Source organism: Chelonoidis abingdonii, chromosome 1, assembly GCF_003597395.2.
Source record: "Chelonoidis abingdonii isolate Lonesome George chromosome 1, CheloAbing_2.0, whole genome shotgun sequence".
Taxonomy (NCBI): Eukaryota; Metazoa; Chordata; order Testudines; family Testudinidae; genus Chelonoidis; species Chelonoidis abingdonii.
The window spans coordinates 312,534,622-312,555,755 of NC_133769.1; the positions used below are offsets into that span (position 1 = coordinate 312,534,622).

At 38.5% G+C, this 21,134-nt stretch overlaps 1 protein-coding gene across 9 annotated transcripts in view; it reads right to left on the reverse strand.

Annotated features, from left to right (window-relative positions):
- Positions 1-853: 853 nt before the first annotated feature.
- Positions 854-21,134, reverse strand: part of ZC3H13 (zinc finger CCCH-type containing 13) — a 58,417-nt gene continuing 38,136 nt past the window's right edge. For all 9 annotated transcript variants that reach the window (XM_032790618.2, XM_032790590.2, XM_075061578.1 and 6 more), the window contains 8 exons: positions 16,529-17,075; positions 13,335-13,438; positions 11,899-12,894; positions 8,377-8,886; positions 5,491-5,637; positions 4,499-4,699; positions 2,385-2,548; positions 854-1,349 (listed from right to left, as the gene is read on the reverse strand). In XM_032790618.2, the coding sequence (XP_032646509.1) occupies positions 1,179-1,349; positions 2,385-2,548; positions 4,499-4,699; positions 5,491-5,637; positions 8,377-8,886; positions 11,899-12,894; positions 13,335-13,438; positions 16,529-17,075 (2,840 nt within the window). In that variant the 3' untranslated portion in view covers positions 854-1,178. The remainder of the gene's footprint in view (positions 1,350-2,384; positions 2,549-4,498; positions 4,700-5,490; positions 5,638-8,376; positions 8,887-11,898; positions 12,895-13,334; positions 13,439-16,528; positions 17,076-21,134) is intronic.

Sequence of the window (21,134 nt, forward strand, 5' to 3'; positions counted from 1 at the left end):
TATGCCACCACTAGCCCATCAAACCTATTCTATTTTGCATTCTTTATAGGGAAAAGTGAAAAATATTCTTCTACACGTTCAATGTGTATACAGACCCTGACTGTTTTACAGGGAAGGTGAATAATACCAAACAGTGAATCTATTTTGTGCACTACAGTCTTACACAAGACTGTTTTAAGTAATAAAACATGTATTTTGGAAAAGGAGATTAAAATAGGCTTTAACACAATTGGAAGCTATGAGTTAATACATTCAGCTCAAAGGCTGCCTTGCAGTTATAAAATAAGCTAGAGCACTTTTAAAGCCTAGACAGAACAGGAACGTTAACTCTTGCTCTGTTTAAACTACTGGTGTATGTTTAAAATACACATTAAATCACAGAAAGAGATTAATTGCTCACAATGCACATGGGGAAGACCTCAAAAGAATTAAAGTAACATAAGCCCCTAAAAATCTTAACATGAAAGAGATAGAAAGAACGTAAGTTTTGTGTGGGCCATGTTTTACTTTAATAAGCATAAAACCAAAATGGTAAAACTTATACAAAGGCATACCCTATTCAGGTATAAATATACCTACATATGTGCATACAACAAAGCTGCATATTTTCTTTAAAAAAAACATGATTCTCTAAAAGCTACACTATTAGCATTTTGCTGTGCATAACTGAAAGCTGGATGCCTGCATACTAGGAAAGCATTATGGTACAAATTAGTTGCCTTTATGCAGAGCTACCTAAAAAAGGCTGGATTTGATTTCATTTTGATGGTCAGATTGTTTTTAAGTATCTGTAATATATAAATGACTGGTCCCATGAAAGTTATTTCAGAATGAAGAAAACAAGATACACAGACAGTTTTCTTCTTCCTTTAATATCAGGTGATGTAACAGACTTCTAAAAATGGACATCTTGAAATTATTACACAGATGCATAAAACAAGTATATGTCACATTGTAAGATTCAATGTTATAAACGTTGAAATGAACAGAAAACAAAGATCTTTGTATTTCTACTATTAATTATTCCCTCCAAACACATAATAGAATTACCTGTAAAAACAGTCTTTTCTTCAATGTCTTACAGCTGCTTTCCAACCAAATCAGAAAGTTCAAAGGGTATAAATATCAATATTACTGATGGGAGATAAACTAGATGGAGTTCCAAAGTGGATACTGCCTTAAGACACACATACTTCCTGCTGGATATTTGGTTGTGGAAGTTTACTATCTTCTGTCTTTTCCTGCCCAGGACCTTGGCACACAGTCTTGCGTTTAAATAACCGTAGACTCAACCTTAACAAGTCACTGTCTACTACTGGAGAATTCGTGTAAGTCTGTTTTGTTGTGCCCTGTTTGGATCAAAGAAAGAAAAATTAGTGGCTTTTTGACAAGTAGGCTGAGATATTAGACTCAAATATCCTCAATAATTAAATATTAACTGTATGTCCGTGGAAATGGTTCCTCCTAGCATTAATTCTAACAGTAATTTTGCCTTCTCTATTGACATGCAAAGTCAGGAAACCTAATTCAGCATGTGACAACTGACAAAATCCTTAGAGAAAACATTTTACAGGAACAAATATTTAGTAACATTCCTAAACTAGAAAACTATACTTTTACAAACATTTGTACAAAAGTCCATAGACTCCAAAGACATCAAGGAATTATTCAAAAACCATCCTTGAAACCACATTTCTTTAAATTACTTTAATTTATATATTTTACCTTTATAAAAGCATGTTCCTGGAATTTAAATAAAATCTAGCATACAAGGGAGCACTCACCCCTAGTAACACATCTCAAAATTAACCTCTTAGGCTAAAGTAAAATAAAAATCCCATGACCACTTAATACCAACGGAAGTCCATCCTCCACTAGATTTTGGTCAGTAAACCTTGATTTCACCGCACACATACAGACAAAAAATATTTCCATCAATAATCAAGAATGAGAGATAGGAAAAACTACTTGAGAACTCTCTTTGAATTAAGGATATTCGTTTTGTAAGGTTTGACATGTGATGTTGACAACCTGTGTTTTAATGGTTATAAAACTTCAACTTTGTGAATGTCAACATCTGCTGCCAATTACAGTCTGACTTGACCACTCCCTTAATTTTGCACAACTGCGAAAATTTAAATCAATATAAATTGAAAAAATGCTTAAATATAAACTGATATTATCCACTGACATTTAAAAAAAAATATCAAATTCTGCCAAGTCTAATTATCTGTGCGTGGAGAGAGGCAAGAACAGAAAAATAGACCAGCAACAACATACAAACTATATCAGAAGAAAGGGTTGTATCATTGTAGAAATATTTTGAAGGCAAAGACAATTCATGTTCTTATATTTTAAATGCTTTATGTAATTCATGCTCTTGCCTTTTCATTTTTCACTAGCTGCTTGCGAATTGCAGAATCCCTTCTAAAGCACAGGGCTTTACAGCAAGGACCAAGGTTACTAAGAAGACCTGCTCTCTCTTCTTTTCGCAGTAATGCAGCCATGTTCAGGGCCCCAAGTTCATGTTCAAACAGATTTTCTGCATCTACAAAGAGATCAGCATATATAAGAATAACTTTGCCGACTGTGAAATATTTTTTGTCCCACAGAAAAGTGAATTTATTGAAGGTAAAAATTCTCACATGTGATTTACAGACTCACTAGTCAAGTATTAATTTCTAAAATTCTTGCCCAAAGTTGAACTCAGTGTTAGCGGAAATAGACGAGATAACCCTTGGCCTCTGAGAAGAATACAAACAACAGCTCCTCACTTCACCCTTTCCACTGATTGGCGGAGCAGCATTAAATAGAAGAGTCTAGAATGAGTGTGCTTTCACCTTCTGCACTGGAGAGAAAGGACTATGATGGCAGTCATAACTGAGGGTTAAAAACTTGGGCACAGCTCTAGAAGGGAAGAATGGGCTTCTCCCATGATCAGAAGAATGGGTGTGAAGACAAGGGGGCTCAAAGTCAGCATTAATCAAAGTCCTACGTTCCCCTTTTGTGTATCACCAATGACCAATGTGTACACCACCATCAAAACGGGCCACATGTGGCTAAACAGATGTGAGATGTAGAATATTTCCCTTTTCCTTAGTGCAGTTGCCACTTCTCACTCTGCAAAAGGGTGACGCAAAAAGGATGGTAAAAAGGTGCCCAGGAACCATGGAGAACAAGTCAGAAAAATCGATATTCTAACCAGCACACACTTCCTATGAGTCGCTCCCACCCCCCAAAAACTACCCTGTTAATACTATTTGGAATGGAAGCATTAATACTTCCTCTATATTCTGTATAATTTCTCTGCCAGAAGTGTCAGTGGGCAGCAGCAAAACAATGAGGTTGGGGGAATCACAGAGAAGTGTGGATTTGGACCTGAGCTTCTATCTACTCTTTTCCAGGTCACAACCTCTAACCCAGAGAACACTGCCATCAATCCAAGAATAAGGAGAGGATGCATCCAAACCCACTTCTGATTAATGTAAAAACGAAAGGATAACATATTAAAAGCTTAACAGTGTGATTGAAAAACTTAAGTTACAAAGACAAATGTGATATACTACATGGCCTTTGGTACAAGTCAGTGACATCTAGATATCAAAAACTGTTATTTGGTGCTTGGCAGAGAGCATTTTACATGAAGTCTCACATTTGGCACTGTAAAAAGCAAGGGACTTGGGACAAGTCTAACGGATAAAGGTTTGAAGGCTAATGCAGCGATCTAGGCAGAATGCATACAGGACATGGGGACACATGTTTTAATCCACTTACAAAGTGATCTTTTGACTAAGCTGAGCAGGACATTTTTCAGATAAGGTTAAAGTAAAGAAGTACTCAGAATCAAGGATGGGTCAAAGAAAATAACAATGAAGTTGCCAAGACAATACAGATGACTAATCAGCTCAAGTAAATGACAGACCAAAATGCAACTTCAAAGCCTGCCTGTAACCAGGAGTCTGCCAAGGTACCAGATGCTGTTGCTCAAAGAGCGTGTTTCACAGCTAAACACCTGGGTCCTAAGAGGAAACAGTTGTAAATAGTAGATGGGGAGGAAACAACTAAATAAAGACTAGAGATTTAAATTCCATCACTTGTTAGAAAATGGATAAACAAACAAGAATCCCAAAAGGGATTTTCTTTCTTTTGTACTTCAATTCACTAATAGAAGCAAGAGATCCATGTATATTAATAGGTGAAAAAGTAAACACAAATCAACCTAGATCAATGGAGCCACTACAATAATACAAATATATACTTATACCAGCAAGTATCAACATAAAATCTGTGTGCATCTTGAAACTAAAATGCTTACTAGTTCTTTCTTTTCAAAGACACTTTATAGAATCACATAATATCAGGGTTGGAAGGGACCTCAGGAGGTCATCTAGTCCAACCCCCTGCTCAAAGCAGAACCAACCACAGCTAATCCCAGCCAGGGCTTTGTCACTTTCTAATCCTGAGATGGAATTTTATCCCCGCAGGAAAACAAAATTACCTCTAGGTTTTTCTAAAACTCTCTGGCAGGTTTCTTTAACTTTGGTGAAGAGTTCAGGGCCCGCCAGTCGTTTGGAAATGCCAACTCTCAACATAACAGCACATGGTGTGAATTTTAAGAGTGCCGCCCCAGGCTCCCGTGGCTCTTTTGGCTGCTTTGGCATAAGACTGGACCAATCTACATCTATTACATCAACAGGATCTGCAGAAAGATACAATGGAGAATGAGCTATCACATCAACATCCCTTATTATGAATGGCTAGCTTCATCTGGTGTCTTCAAGGCAGTATAAATCAGCTGAATATTGTTCAGAAGCTCTCTCAAAAGGTGAATTCTTTCGTATTTCAGAATTTAGATTATAGTGTCAAACTCATAACGCTGGTTGTAAACTGAATTAAGGGATTCCTCCAAAATCTACATCTCTTGCTTGTATTTAAAAAGAAAATCCAATTTCTGTTTTTAATATTCTTGAAACCTCCTGATGAAGAGACTGCTTGGGCTCTGCTGAATCTGTGGGTCTGGAAATAGTCACTTCAGTAGGCATAGAAATCATAGTACAACTAAGAACATACTACAATGGACCTGATTTAAAATATTTAACTGATTGGTGTATAGATTAGACCTTTGGCTGCTATTCTCTGCTGTAGCATTGGTGCAGGCAATAAAATACATCTGCTCTTTAAGGAGACGTGATTTACTGGACAGAACTGGAGCTGTGTTTGTGTCTAACGCAGCAGGTATGTTGTAGTCACAGGACTTAGCAGGAAATGCCTTTCCTACTTTGGGTAGGTAAATAGGCAGTCAATCCATTAAGATACATTGAAAAATATGAATCTTGGAACCATTACAGTATCTCTAAAATTTCCTGTCCCTTTCAAACACACCAGTTCCCTAGTAATAATAATGAATGGGATACAGAGATACTTATTAATTCAGCTGGTCCAACTTTTGCATTCAATTGCTAGCAAAAAGGGATTTACTATACATTTTACCTGGCATCTTCTCATCCTCCTGTTGATCCTCCCTCTTTTCAGCATCACCTGCTAGAATTTCATCTAGTTCATCATCACTGATTGGCTCATATTCTCCAGCAGCAGACCCTAGTGACTGCACATCATCTATCTTGGCCTCATCTTCTCCTACAGAAACAGACATGCACTGTAAGCTTAAAAACTGTCATTTTTTAATATTTCAGTATCCTGATAACTAGACTACAGTGTATAGGCTTGAGCAAATAAACCTGATAGCTTTCTTGTGGAAGCACATTCAACACTGATAGAAGCTGCTCAGTTCTGTGGGTGGTCAAATAATTTTTCCCACCTGACAGATAATAAACCCTTGAATTTAACTTGGCTCAGGTCAATTTCTACTTGTGCAATATTAGGCAGCATGCATACTCAGGGTCAAATTTAAAAGGAATACTAACACCGCCGTCTGTTACATGAAGGTAGGTGTGTGTATTTTACACTTTCAAGCCCCCTTCTGAGAAGTTATAGCAAGGAGCTTAAAGAAGGTTACACCAGGTTCCCTTAATCTCCGTTTCACTTGTTTGATAATTTGCAACCTAAATAACCTTACACATCACCCCTAAATTTGATCCTTCAAATTAGAAACACCACACGGATGACATAATTACAATAACTTGACATCTTACGGCCCATGGAGAAATGGCTGGGACTCTGCCCCTCCTCTGGGGTTGAAAGCCCACCCAAAGCAGTGATGCACCAGCACAACCCACATGCAACCCACACTCCAGATGGGTTTCCACAATCCAGATAAGGATGTGTACAGCCAACTGGTGGCCATCCATTCCTTAAGTCACCTCGAAGAGAGCATCTACAAGCAGGAGTAGACTTTCTGGATCTGGGCACTTAGAAGATGTACTGATTCAATCCACTGAGTGAGCGGCCTCTGCCAGCAGGACTCTGATCAAGAAAGAGCTGGAATGTACAGATACCCTCTCCTTGCAGAGTGTAGCAGAAATACTGCCACCTGTCTTTTTCGCCCAGAAGCGAAATTCTCCGTGCGTGAAAGCTGCGTCCAAGGGTACAGTTTGCTTGCCCTTGATACATTAAAAAATTAGAAATCAATGCATAAAACTAAGGGAAAGACAATAATAAGAGTGTAAATTAACTACTCAGAACACCTGTCACTGCTTTGCAGGGAGTACTGCATCTCTGGCATCATTAAAGTCTTCACTTGAAGCAAACACATTAAACGTTCAACACGCAATCATAATTAAGTAATTAAATCCTCACACATTTTATGTTAGGTCTATAGACAATGACTGTAGCCTAAACAGAACAAGACAGTTGATGTTGCACCAACATCAGAGTTGAAAGTTGTGCGAAGATACGCTCTCTTCTCTCTCTAAAGGGAAATTTTTAGACTACACTAAATTTCACTCTGGATCTCATCATAATTTTCAGTGTCAACACCTGCATAACAAACTTCAGATTTTCATGATACATCCTCTATTTTCTAGTAGAATACTGTACTACTGAACACACCAGTTCACATTTTTTCTCAACTACATGCTTGAGTAGAGCAGATATTTTCTGATTTTCAAAAGTCGAATGACCTCTTTATGAAACAACGTATGTGGCACACAACATGTGCATGAGGCATAATTCAAATCCAACAACCAAAGTTATTAGGTAATAATCAGGAGAAAGAATGTGCATCACGCTTTTGTTTTAGCTCCCATTTTAAAAAATATTTTGCTTTGAATCACTGGAAGTGAATTATTTTTTATTGTGTGTGTCTAGGAAAAGATATAAATTAAGACAAAACGATGCTGTAATTAAAAAGGTAAATATAAACAGATTTCAGACTGCTAAAAAGAATACAATACAGCCAGGAAAAGCCGAGTGACAAAATAATTAGGGAAGGAAAGTATGTGATCCTTTGGGAGAAGGTATGGACTATATAAACATATCAGGAAGAATTTACTGAATGTCAGTGAGACATGCACTGAGAATACAGTTTCTTATTCAGTCACAAATTTGTGCTTGCTTTTTTAGATTTTTCCAAATAGGTTATGGAATTTTTCCCTGCTTCATAATGAACCAGACGACAATTCAGTCTCTCAAGTGCAAGACTCAAGCTACTTACTTCCACTCTTCCTCAGTGGGTTTTAAATGTAGTTTTCGATTTAAGCGTTTGCCCTTGTCTATATTACCTTTGTTTCTTAAACTGAGCACATATGTTTTCAGAGCCAGAAAAACTAGCATATTTTCTCTGTGTTGAATAAAATTACTTTTCTTAAGTTATTCCTGGACAAGACCTATCTATCTATATGCTAAGAACTATACACATCTTAAAATTATACCATCGTCAGTTCTCTGGCAACTGGCTCTGTGGAAAAAAATAATATGACTGAGATCTTTTAATGATGCAACATTTTTTTAAAATGTAGGAAAATAAGTGTCAATTTTTTTCTCCCAAAATGCTTTCTATTTTTCTACAGTTTTCCCCTTTGACTCTTCTTACCAATATCCTCCTGAGCTGTCACTCCCACACTGAGAAAAAGGCTAATGGTGTAAAGGGGTGATGAAGAAAAGGGAATTTTTATTCTTTAAGCCACCTAACTATTCAGAAATTTAGTGCCTAAGCAAATTATACCTTGTCTCATTTATGTTTATGTGTCTCAAGACTGCTTTGGAAGTACACAATTAACAAAGCACATGCTAAAAAGGCTGCTCATAGGGATTCTCTCTCAGGGTACCTGCTTCCACAGTGGAAAAGCTGGAGCCAATATGCATATCAGAGAGTGACCTTTCAGTAGCAAATTATTCTAATTACTGTAGTTTGATGTTATGTTAAAAGGAAAGGCATAAAATAATTGACATACTAGTTTCTGTTCCAGAACATCTCACCTTCTAAGCTCTCCACTTTCTCAGCTTCATTTCCATCTTCAAATCCTTGTGAAGTTCCCAAGTCCTTTTCTGTCCTTTCCTTCTCCAAAGCTGTAGTGTCCCGGCAAACCCCATCAGATTCCTTTTCATGATCCCTGTCCAGTTTTGGTTCATTGCGCTTTGTTGTCTCTGTTTGAGAAGAAATGTCAAGAGTTCTGTCCCTGTCCCTGTCTCTTTCAGTAGTATCAGGAAGTTGTCTCTCTCTTTCCCTGTCCAAGTCTCTTCTTTTTTCCCTCTCTCGCTCTCGGTCTCTGATTCTGTCACGATTCCGTGGCCAGTCTTTATCTACATCCCGGTCCCATTCTCTCTGCCTTCCATCCCTCCTTTCTCTGTCTCGTTCATGATCGTGATCATGTCTCTCTCGTTCTTGAAGCCTCTCCCTGCTATCAAAGGACCCAGACCTGGAATGGACCTGACGATCTGATTCAGGAGAACTTCTTCGTGAACTGTGGCTTCTTGAATCTTGACGATCTGAATAAAATATTAAAGAGACATGACTGTAGCAAGTGAATGCAGTACACATTTATCTGTATTAAAACAGACAAAAATATCAAAGTTTTACAGACTCTGCTGTCAAAACAGACCTTTGAGGGCAAAAATAACACAGAATGAAGATTTCTTCGTAAAAATCACTTCTATGTATTTGACCTTATTCAAGAGCATGACTTCTCTCTTAATTATCCCCTTCCTCCTCCCCCCAAAAACATTTCTCAATAGCTAAAAACTGCTTCTTTAAAATCAAACTGTAGGTATTTCCGTATTTTGTATGTGAAACAAAAGAAGGGAAAACAAGTGTCATCATTTTGAAAATTTGCCATTCTGAAATCCAATAAAGCCATCGTTGGCAAATAAACTTGTTCTGTAATCCCATCATATGTCAAATTTAAGCAAGATGTAGATTGACATTTGATTGGGGCCCTCCAGGATATGCCAAACTTCTTGCCACAGTTGGGTATTTTCCTCAAGTCAGTACTGAACCAGTTCTCCAGCATGGTTTTAGGAAATAGTGTGTTGGTGGAGGGTGCATTCCATCCCGTAAAAGAGGAAAACCAATGACCTGATCACTTGCAATCATGAACCATTTCAAATCAAGCAATGGTTTTGCCTAATTTCCCCTTGCAATTCCATTCAGCTACTGTATTCTTCACTTACAAGTATTTTGTAGCACTGCATGAAATGTTAAAACAGCTTTTCTCAAACAGATACGGCCATATTTCCACAGCAGGTGAAAATATTTTCTATACATTTCTTATCTGCCTTCAACAATCTTTAAATGAAAGGTCCTATGCATGTGCAAATTATGAAGATTGGCATGTCTATTAACTAAGAGCTACTTGTTTAGCTTTCTTCCCCCACTGAAGTTAAAGACCCAGTAGAAAGGCTGGCAGTAGTGTCAGGTCATCACACACAACCACTGCCCAGCAACAAGACTACAGGATAGAGACAGAGGACCAAGTAACTGCTGCCCAATTGTCTGCAAAACCATTTAAAGGCTTCTTAAAAGTTTAAAACAAATATTGTGTCCAGTATCACTTAAAAGAAACCATTCCCTATAAAAAGCTTGCTATTGGGTTTAAAGATCCATAACTTTAAATAGCATGTGTAAATGCTGTTTATTTTCATATGGGTATATTTGTGTTCTTGACAGTATCTTATTATAAGAACATAAGAACAGCCATACTGGGTCAGACCATCTAGCCCAACATCCTGTCTTCTGACAATGGCCAATGCCAGCTGCCCCAGAGGGAATCAACAGAACAGGTAATCATCAAGTGATTCATCCCCTGTTGCCCATTCCCAGCTTCTGGCAAAGAGAGGCTGGGGACATCATCCCTGTCCATCTTGGCTAATAGCCATTGATGGTCCTATCCTCCATGAATTTATCTAATTCTTTTTTGAACTCTGTTATAGTCTTGGCTTTCACAACATCCTCTGGCAAGGAGTTCCACAGGTTGACTGTGCATTGTGTGAAAAAATACTTCCTTTTGTTAATGGCAAACCTCTACATATTTGAACCTGTCAGGTTTACAAAGTGTGGTACAAAGCCCATTTTCTTGATGCTAAATCAAGAAGTTTTAGGAGAAGCTTGGTACGATTATTATCCTAATTTGAACTGAATTGGACTAGAAAGAGCAGATGACGACTCCGGAAGCTTGTCCAGACACCTGAGGAAACAACTGCAACTCTCAGCCACATTTTTTCATCAGAAGATTATAGGGAATAATTTGGACAACAGAAACACCACCACAGAAGATGGTAATGGAGATTTCACCTTAAAATGGAATCTGTAAATAAAACAAGGATACATAACATGGGGACATATTTTAACATCCTAGAGGACTGAATCCTCTGTTCATGGTTTAGTAATTAAAGTTTAACTAAAAGACCATCCCCCCCGGAGCAAGATCTAATTTTTTCAGTATAACAGCCTACCTGAAACAAACAAGAAAAAAATAAAGACTTGAAAAAAATACAATCTGGTCAGGATCAGGTAAAGTCGTTCAACCCCACAGCAGCAATCTCAGATTGCTGACTATGCCTCAACATAAAAATTATCTGCCATCTGAAAGAGTTAAAAAAATCAGTGTATGGGACACAGATGTATGTTCCCCATGCCAATTTTGTCCTGACAACATCCAGGCTGCTCTTCCTTCTTCCCTGCTCTCTCTTCAGATGGAGAACATCCACCAATGTCTCTATCAGGGAAACATCTAATGTTCCTCATCCGCCAAGTGGGTGAAAAGCATTTTCAGTACTGCTAAGTTATGTATGATGTAGTACAGGAAACAAGAAGAAAGCTGGAGCTCTCCAACAGCGAGTTTGTTTAATGAGGACAGAAATTCTCCAATGAAGGGGCCTAATAGCTTAAATAATTTCTTGTCTGTTTTCCTCACTCTTCACAGGCATAAAACTAAGCAATTCAGTTCCAATTGATTATTTAGGTTCACAATTTTCATTTGTATTAAACTTTCTATTAAGGGCCACAACCTAATGACTTCACTGCAAATTTCTCTCAGGAACCATGTTGAACATAGCTCCCTGAAACATGTAAAATTTAACTTCATGCACATCACTGCATAATTTCAATATTAAAATTTAATTTCAATTTGTTTATAATTGTTGAAGTACATTTTATATAATAAAATTACTACTATGCTCTGTGTTAGCATAAGAGCTTTTCTAATTTAAAAGTTTAATTAGTTCCAGATATGTTTTAACTCTGACAGCATAAATTGCTATTTCTTTTTGACTATTCCAGGCTCAGCAAAGGGATAATCCATCTCCATTGATGCCAAGAGTTTTAAATCATAATTTGAAGGAATATTCAATTCCCTCTAATTTTATTATGGAGGCAGAAGATGATTCACTGGATATGAAAGGAAAAGCAAGAGGTTAAAGCCATGCTAGAAGGATTTGGAAGTGAAGTCTATTCACTTTCACACAGTATGGTAACACTGTCTCATAAGTACAGTATCTTATTACCTGAAGATGTGCTGCGGCTGGGTTCCCCTCGTTTCAACTGATCAATTCTAGACTTTCGTTCTCCGGTGATTTCTAAGCTTTTTTTCTCTCTGTCCCTGGAGCTGCTATGCAGGACCCTTTTCCGACCTGTCTGGTCATCTCCACTGCGATGAGCAGATTCATTGGAGGGTGACCGAAGTCTGCTTGAAGTATGACTTCGATTGCTACCAAGACTGCTGCTGCGCTTTTGATCCACAGGTTTGCGATGAGGTGCGTCTTCTATAGTAACATGTGGGGTTTCTACCTTTTCTCCCCTCAGCCTATGGCTTTTTCTGTGGGATTCTTCAGTGCTTCTTTCTGGAACAATGATTTCACCACGTTCTGGAACATCTTCATCTGACCAGTCACTAAATGTTGTCTCTTCTCTTTTCGGAGCAGTTTCTACTGCCACAGCTTTCTCAGGTACTGTTTCAACCAACTCCTCTTTTGTTGTTACAGGGGGAGTTCTTGGGCCTTTTTTCTTTTTATGGTGTGGGACAATTTCTTCATCAGAAACCTCAGAATCACCCTTTGACCTCTTACGCTTCTTCTCAACATTCTTCTTTTTTGGAACTTTCTTGGGTGAAAAGACCTGGCCCTCTTCTACAGTTGACTCAGTGTACCGTTCCACCCCAATGTCATCATCTTTCTTTTTCTTTGTGGTCTTTTTCTGCACTTTAGATTTCTTCTTATTCTCCTCATGTATTCTATCAGCTGCATCTCGTTCTTCAGAAGGGTGATGTCCTAAGCTCTCTTGAACCCTGGTTCGTGAGCTTTCAGTGACTTCTGTTTGTTCTCTCTGCTCTCTCTGTTTATCTCCTGAAGAAACCCTCTCTTTGAACTCTGATTCTTCATAACGTCTTGAACTATCCTTTCTCTCTGGCTTTCGACTCTGCCTGTCTTCTGTAAGGTGCGTGGGACTGAGAGATCGGGATTCTTGTGGTCGCACAACCTGACTTAGCAGCCTGTGCTTCTCATCTGCAAGTGGAAAAGATATATATTTTTATTGTTCAGGAAAGGGGAAAATACACATTTTGTGCATCCTGTACATACCAAAGGAAGTTTCAATCAAAACAATCCATTATTTCCAGCTACATTCTTCAATCTTTTAAGCAGCTGCAGTATCAATTGATTTTTTCCACTTTTAATAGATATGCATCTTAAAGACAAATGTTGGGGCTACTGCCCCAGGACAATACCAATACATTATAACAAAATTAGCATATAGAATGAATAGTATGTCTAATACATAGCCCCACCACTCTACAAGAAAAACAGCCTTACAGTGAAAAAAAACAGGGAGATGAAGACACTTTGAAAAGCTTAATCCCTCATTTTCTATTTAAGGTTGAAAGGAACTTCTTCATAATTACAGGTTAGCCTGTATACTGTGGCAGAGACAACCCACTCCTACTTACTTTTATCATCTCCACTGTTGTAGGCATCGCTATCAGGAGAATGCTCACGGCGGCGCTTGGGTGATGGACGAGGACTAGGGCTACTTTCATTTCTGTGACGCTTCCTATATTGGACAAATAAATGCAAATTCCACGCAGATGCCTTTTAAAAAACCAGCAGCTGTATTTCTTTATCATCTCTGTAAATATCAGTAACATAACAACTGTACTCTATGCACCTCTCAAAATACTAGATACCAAAAGATGTCCCACAATTTTCTAGCTTCATTAGCAACAAAGCTTCAAGTAAGATCAGTTTTCATTTGCACTCCAAATACTTAAAATGCTTTCACTGATGAGACGTCCCAACCTTTAAACAAAAAATTTAAGATGATCGACTGTTTTTTAGACAAAAGGAATTTATAAACTTGGTAAGTATTGTTTAAGAGATGATCTTAATCTCAATTTTTCTGTGCCAAAGGTCCCATACTGGCCCATACAGATACCTGGAATCCTATGAATCAGCAACCCAGGCTATGCCAGAGGGGTAGTCATAACCTGCAGCACCATGGTGGGCAGTTCAGCCACACCAGCCTTAAACTCTTAGGCTATGTCTATATTGCACTTTCAGCAGTAAAACTTTGGTTGATCGGCGGTGTGGGGAAAAAAAGAAACAAAATACCTGACTGACAAAAGTTTTACCAACAAAAGCGTTGGTACAGACAGCACCATGTCGGCAGGAGACACTTGTCCGCTAACAAAGCTACTGCTTTGGGGGTGCTTTCAGTCTGTCACTGGGAGAACTCTCTCCTGTTGACAAAGAGCGGCTATGTTGTGTACCTTACAACGGCACGGCTGTAGTAGCACAGAAGTGCTGCTGTAGAGTGTGCAGTGTAGACATAGCCTTAGTGATGTTTCATCCTCTTTCTTCTAGGATGATGCTCAGAATTCCAGTACCAAAAACCCTCTAGGACCTTTTTCTTGCCCTTGGTAAGACAACCAAAAATGACAAAGAAGTGACCTTAAAAGGAGTTCCTGCTCGAGGCTGAAGAAGAAAAAGATGGTGCCAACAAGGAGCCCACACCCAATGGCCTTTGGGTGTAGAACTAACTTCCTTGGCACTGAGGAAAATTCTGGCACTGTGGAACAAACCTATTTGGTGCCAAAAGTGTCTTCAGCACCAATACACCAACAAATTCTTGCTTGTGACCTGACATATTTATACGACCACCTTGGTAAGAAAGGCACAGAACCCCCACTGCCTATTGGTCTGGGTTCCAAGTGCAAAAGCCCTCCACACCAAGAATGATCCAGGGAAAAAAGCTTTTCCCAGGAAGTACATACATACAGATGTGTCTCTCTACTTCCAGGAGGAAGTAGCAGCATGATGAATACCACTTAAATCAATCTGCCATTCCTGTCCAAGTCCTTGGAGAGACATCTGACCAAGGCCCAAAATAAAAACAAAGGACCAGAGTCTGGCCCCTGTTCCCACTCCTTTGCATGACTCAAGTGGTGTTCAGGCTGCAAAGATGAGGCAGCTCAGAATTCTACTGGAGTGCTGGAATCACTGGTAATTTAGAGTCAAGGATGGGTTGGTTGCCTGAAAACAGCTGTACTGTTGTAAATCTGGATGTAGAATGGGCCCTTGAGGGCTACTGCAACTGAATATAGTATAAACAACCCAGAGGCTGCTCTAACTTAGACTAATGGTTAAACTGGACCCTAGTTTATTTGCAAGCATGCCTTTCTACTTGAAAGGAAAGTGGAAAGGTTTGAGACAATTCTTTGTTCCTGTGGAGAGTTCCACAATTGCACTAGTAACTGAGGCCTTGTCATTTTTTGTCAACGAAACAGTGGAGATCTACACACTGAAATGCTTCTCCTGCCGACGCAACTCCCCTGCTACGAAGACATAATAAAACCACCTCAACGAGAGACGTAGGGCTTCTGTCGGTGTAGTTAGGGCAATGCAGTGTCTGTGTAAACACTGAATTCTTTACCTTGGCTGTCGGCTGCTCACTGGGAGCATGGCAGCCGACCAGACTCTGGGTGTGGATCTCCCCACCAGAAGTGAGAAGCCATAGACAGCTGCTCCCTGCTCCTTGCTGGTAGTGCTGAGGTGAGAAGCCTGAGGGGGCAGTGGGGCTCCCAGTGGGGAGCTGCATGGACCTGAGAGCCCTGGCTTTCAATCCCCCACATTGCCCCCCTTCAGTTGGTGGAAGTGCTCCTGGTAAGGACGTGCAACACTGACAGAAACAGGGTAGTGTGGACACCAGCCACCGCAGTAATTAATGTGGTGGCTCTAAGTCGACCTAACAAAGGTCGACTTACTTTTGTAGTACAGACATAGCCTAAGAAAGCACTGTCTCCTGCACAAACAAACGTAACCCTTTCATTAAACTATTTCATTGTGCCAGTGGAATGGAGATGACTTGCAGCTTGATCCGGAGCATGAGACTCTCTCAAGTACTGCTGGGCCAGCTGAGGATCTGGTCCTAAAAGTGAAACAGTGCAAACTATTTCCTTTACAAACTAGCTAACCAACAATATATGAGAAATTAAAGGAGCTTTGAATAAACCCAAGAAATTGCTTTGAGTGTAGTGAAAAGATCACAATATCCACAGCTGGCTACATAAAAAAAGGGCTGAGGTTAGCCTTGTGGTCCTAATAAGCACTACTTTAAAGACAGTTCCCAAAACTCAGAAGTGCATCCCACTAATGGAAATACACAAAGATCGCGTCAATGGAGAATCAAGAATGTATTTGCTAGAAGGATCTAGAAAAAGGTTAAGTATAAAATTTATATTATCTTTCTAAACTTTTTAATTATTTAAACTAATTAGATTTTTTTTAAAAAATGCATTCTGTATTTAAAGAGTAAATGCCATAAATTTAGGGAGGATATGCTATGTTATTCTTACATAAATATGAGATGAAACCTCTGTTAAGCAAGAATCTCAACACCACCTCAACAAAGGATCGGCTACAGTAACATCTGAATGAGACACAGCGAACTCAGAGATGTGCTAGGGGCTCTGCAGTCAACACATAACCCTTTACAAGCTCCTACTAGCAGACATGTGCTACTTGTACCGTAGCAAACACTTGGTTTACAACAATGAAAACAGAGTTTTACCTCATGAAACATTAAAGGATCACATCGTATTTTACATTTTTGGTGAGAAAAAAAGTCACATGCAGAATCACTTACTTAGATTTCCTCTCTTCGTGGATCTCTCTTGTATTTCTTTCTTCTCGGACATCTTCTCTCTTATCTCTGCGGTCATCTCTTCCTTTTTCTTTATCCTCCCAGTCTCTCGGACGTTCTCGTTCCTTATCCCTGTCGCGACCCCGCTCTCTCTCTCGTTCTCGCTCTCGTTCTCTCTCTCTCTCCCTTTCCCGTTCCTCCCTCTCTCGCTCTCGTTCTTTCTCTCTCTCCCTTTCTCTCTCTCTCTCCCTTTCTCTGTCATGGTCTCGGTGGTCTCTTTCCCGTTCACGTTCTCTGTCTTTGTCCCGCTCTCTCTCTCTCTCCCGTTCTCGGGCACGATCTCGTTCTAGTTCTCTTTCCTTTTCTCTCTCCCTCTCCCGGTCTCTCTCTCTTTCCCTCTCTCGTTCCCTCTCCCTCTCTCGTTCCCTCTCCCTGGCCCTTTCATCTCTCCTATCATCAACCCGGTCTACCCTTCGTTCTTCTCTCCTTTCATCACGCTCAAGGTCATCGTTCCTTCCTTGGTGCCGTACTGGTGAGCTTGGTCTTTGATCTGTAAAGAAAGTCAAGTTTCATTGCCAGTGACTAATTAGACAGACGCCTCTCACAGCACACTAATCATTTAAAATTAGAATAGAAGCTTCTATATTCTTATTAAAGTAGGATACAATCTGATTCTTGCAGAATCCTGGAAAAGGTTCTGAATGACATGAGGGGAAGGGCATTATCTTGAAATATTTTTAAAATGAAGAAATTTAAGTCTCTTCTACTTAAGCTTAAGGTCACTACAAACCATGACTATAAAGGTTTTATTTTGTATAAGTCTATTCCCAGTAATTTCAAAACTTTATCTGCTTATCATTTGACAACTATTATTGCCCAAGAGCATCATCAGATATTTTCTATATGATTTCAGTTAAACAGATGCTTAAAACGGACACTCATTTTAAAATGAAATTTATCATTTTATTAAAGAAAGCAGGATTTTACTTTTCTTCAATCCATTCTCAATTCCACAGTTCCTTTAGCCAACACTTTCAATGCTTAGAAAAATATTAAACGGACTGGCCCAGTGGCTCATAATCTGATCATTCAGGCGACTCAGATCAAGAGAAGGGGGCAAAGAGGAAATATTGGAAACATCAAAACTGAAATTTTTCAAATATTCCTTGCGGCTTCACAAGCAAAGCTGTTATAGACACAGTACACAGAAACTGATGGTGAGGGATGGGGGAAGAATACATGTGTAAATAGGAAATAACTAGTCTAAAATCACAAGAAAAGACCCATTTAACTTGAGTATTAGCAGCAGCAGGAGAGAGAGAAAGACTAGAAAGGAAGACAAACTCTGATGCCTAGATCACCTTTCCTTAGCAACAAAAATATACATAGTTGCAGACATCAAAATCTCACTTAAGTGTATATAAATTGCAACTAATTTGCATCAATAACTATACTGTGATCTTAATTATATTTTAGTAAAGAATAATAGAAAAATCCTCCATGGTGCTAAAGACATTACATAAAGGGGTGGAGGAAACACTTGTATGAATAAAGGAAAATGCAGATTTGACTTTTTTGTCCATTATTGCAAAGCTGACATAATGCACATCTCCATACATTATTGACAGAATATCCTTCAGGGGCATGCATGTGGAGTTTGAACAGAACTGAGTCAATAAAACATACGTTCCCGTCAGTTTAATCAATTTTCACCTGCGAGTGAATTAATAATGACTTAATGCTCCCTTGCTTCCAGGTAAAATTAAAAGTAAATAGGAATGACATTTCTGCTATGGCCGAAACAATCATTTTTGGAATATGAATCGTTAGTTCAGGCAACTCGGGTCCAGACAGAGGACTCACACTCTTTATGCTGGTATGCCCACATGACTTCAATACCACTTTCTGCAATAGTACTACATTGTAAGTCAAGTTCTTCATTTTTAAACTATTATTTTCCCACATTATATCGCCACGAGGAGTGGTATTAAGTATCTGCAAACCAGGGTGCATAAAAATTGGATTTTTTTGATAAAATGCTTTTTGAGGAAAAAACCTATCTAAAGGTAGTTTTAATTAAGATACATTATAGATCAAAGATATCCCATCACGGAATAGGGATTATAAATTCTAATTCTATAGTACGAGAAGATATATTCAGGTAATGTTTAAGAAAAGTTTTGTAAATGAGTTCCAATAGTTCATGGATTAGGGACCCAATTTTATGGGGTTCCAGGGGCTTCTGTGTAGATTTAGGTTAATCTTTCTACCTACCGAGTGGGACTCAGTGCTCAGTCTAGAAGATACCATCAGAGATGCTTAGTTTTGCAGTTCTCATATTGCAGATTTGTCTCTCCAGATATAACATGCTTGTTAACAGCAAAAATGTTTTTAAAGAAATAAATATATAGATGTGAGAAACAACAGACCTCAATCCTATTGTCCCTCTGCAAATTCGTGTACAGAGTCAAACCCTTGCCTCTCTTTAAAAGTGAAAAGTTTCAAAAAGTTCAATGAATAGAAGATTGTTGGGGGCTGAATAGCTCTGGACAAGGAGAAAAGTCTGGAGAGAAATGTGAGATGAGAGAGACAGGCAGCAGAAACAAAAGTGAAACTGAGCAGCATAACTCAGAAGTCTTGAGGCCTTTCTGAGAATAGCCTTCATTGATTTGAGATCTACCATACCATTCTCTCACTAGAAGGGAAAACCTATAATGGCAGCAGGCCATAAAAGAGACCCAGTTTGGGAATAAGAATCATTCAAGAAATATATGTTTGCTGATGATGTTTTAAAGAAAGTCACCCCAGTGAACTGGTGGAAGTCATAGAAGCAATTGGATTCAGAGACTGTTAAAAGCGATAATCTCACTTTTAACAGCAGTAGCTTATTCTGCCAGTGTAAAAAGAATATTTTCTTCCTTTGGACTAATTCATTCCAAACTGAGAAATTGTTTGGGATCTGAAAAAGCAGGAAAGCTTGTTTTTCTTTTCTAGATCATGAACAAACAGAAAAATGAAGGTGAAGACGACTGAGTTAGCTGCAGAAGCCAATATTTTAAGTTTCTCATGTTGATCTGGCTGACAGTCTATTTTTTTTTTTAAATATTTCATTTAACTATTTTAGTTAAACAATTTTAACAAAAACAAATCTGATTTTCAAAAACTTGAATGTTTAACTAAATTCCAGAATTCATATGCTTGTTTTGCTAAAATATTATCTGTTTGCTGTTGAAGAAAAAAATCCATAATGTTGCTGTTTTAGTTAAATAAAACAACTTAAAATGTCTGGTGATGTTCTCCTCCTAATACAGCATGGCAAGAAAATCCTCCAAATATTAATGATTAACCTGTTGAATTAGAGATAGTTCACCTCCCAATGACTTCATAATAGTCTGAATTAACCTATTGTAATTTATAACGAACAATCATGTCATTTCTGTCTATCAGTAGTAAAAACTAAATTGAAAAAAAGTTTTCAAAATAAGACTCACTGTTTAAAAAAAGTATAATGGTTAGACCTTCTCTGAAAATGAACCTACATCATGCTCCGAGTTTGTGAAGATATTATTAAGATGTTACGTAACGACATACAAGAATGCACTTTATGTAGAATCCGATGAGAATCGAGTCTCCTTTGAAAGTGATAATCAAATCACCCGTTTAGGTTAGCTGAAGAAGGACTGAAGAGAAATGCTTAACATGTGAAAAATGACTAGACATCCGGAAGTACTATTCTTGTGCTAAGGACATGGGGGTAGGAGATGATTTGAATAAGTACTGTAGTAGTACATTCACATCTTGTTCCTTTGACACACTATTGTAGCTGTGTTTGGAAACATCAGATTAACGTGAAGTATTTCTGTTTATAGCTGAAATACAGGGATGGCCTGAGAATTTGTATTATAGTTTTGTATTATTATTTAGTTTAATTTTTAACATGATTTAAAGAACGACTCTATGTATTTGAAAAGAAATAAAGATTTCTTCATAGTTCCCTTTTTCAAGGGCATCTTAGCTGTGTCTCAAATTTCATGTAAATTCTGTTACTTTAATTAACCTCTGTATTGAGAAGATTTGTATGTTAGAAAGTTCTGTTTTTTGTTTTGTTTTTATAAAGAAACAGAGTAAGAGTAAAACCATGGAGAGCTAAGGAAAGTTACTTAGCCTGACATTCCAATTCTATTAGAGAGACATCCTTTGACGAACGGGTTTATAGACCTATCAACGCTTGTTGCATGCTTGAGCTTAGTCGTGGGATGATACCACTTCATCAGAAGACGCAGTAGTGACAAGTTTCAAGGGCAGGTATATAGTATAGTGCTACAAGACAACAGCTAAGATATAAGAGGTTAGTTCATCAGCAGAGGATGGGGCCTGGTCTGCAGGCAGAGGTGTGTAAACCAAGGAGGAAACTGGGTTCTGTATTGGCAAGCATTCAGTCTTTGTTTAGTCAGAAGTGATGGTTGTCAAATTTGCAGATGAACTGAAGCTTCAGCAGAGTTTCCTCTTTGGAGTCTGGCCTGGAAGTTTTTTTACTGCAGATGGACCGAAGGTCATGCTATAGTGTGTGCCGGGAGGATTGAAGTGCTCTCCTACAGGTTTTTGTTAT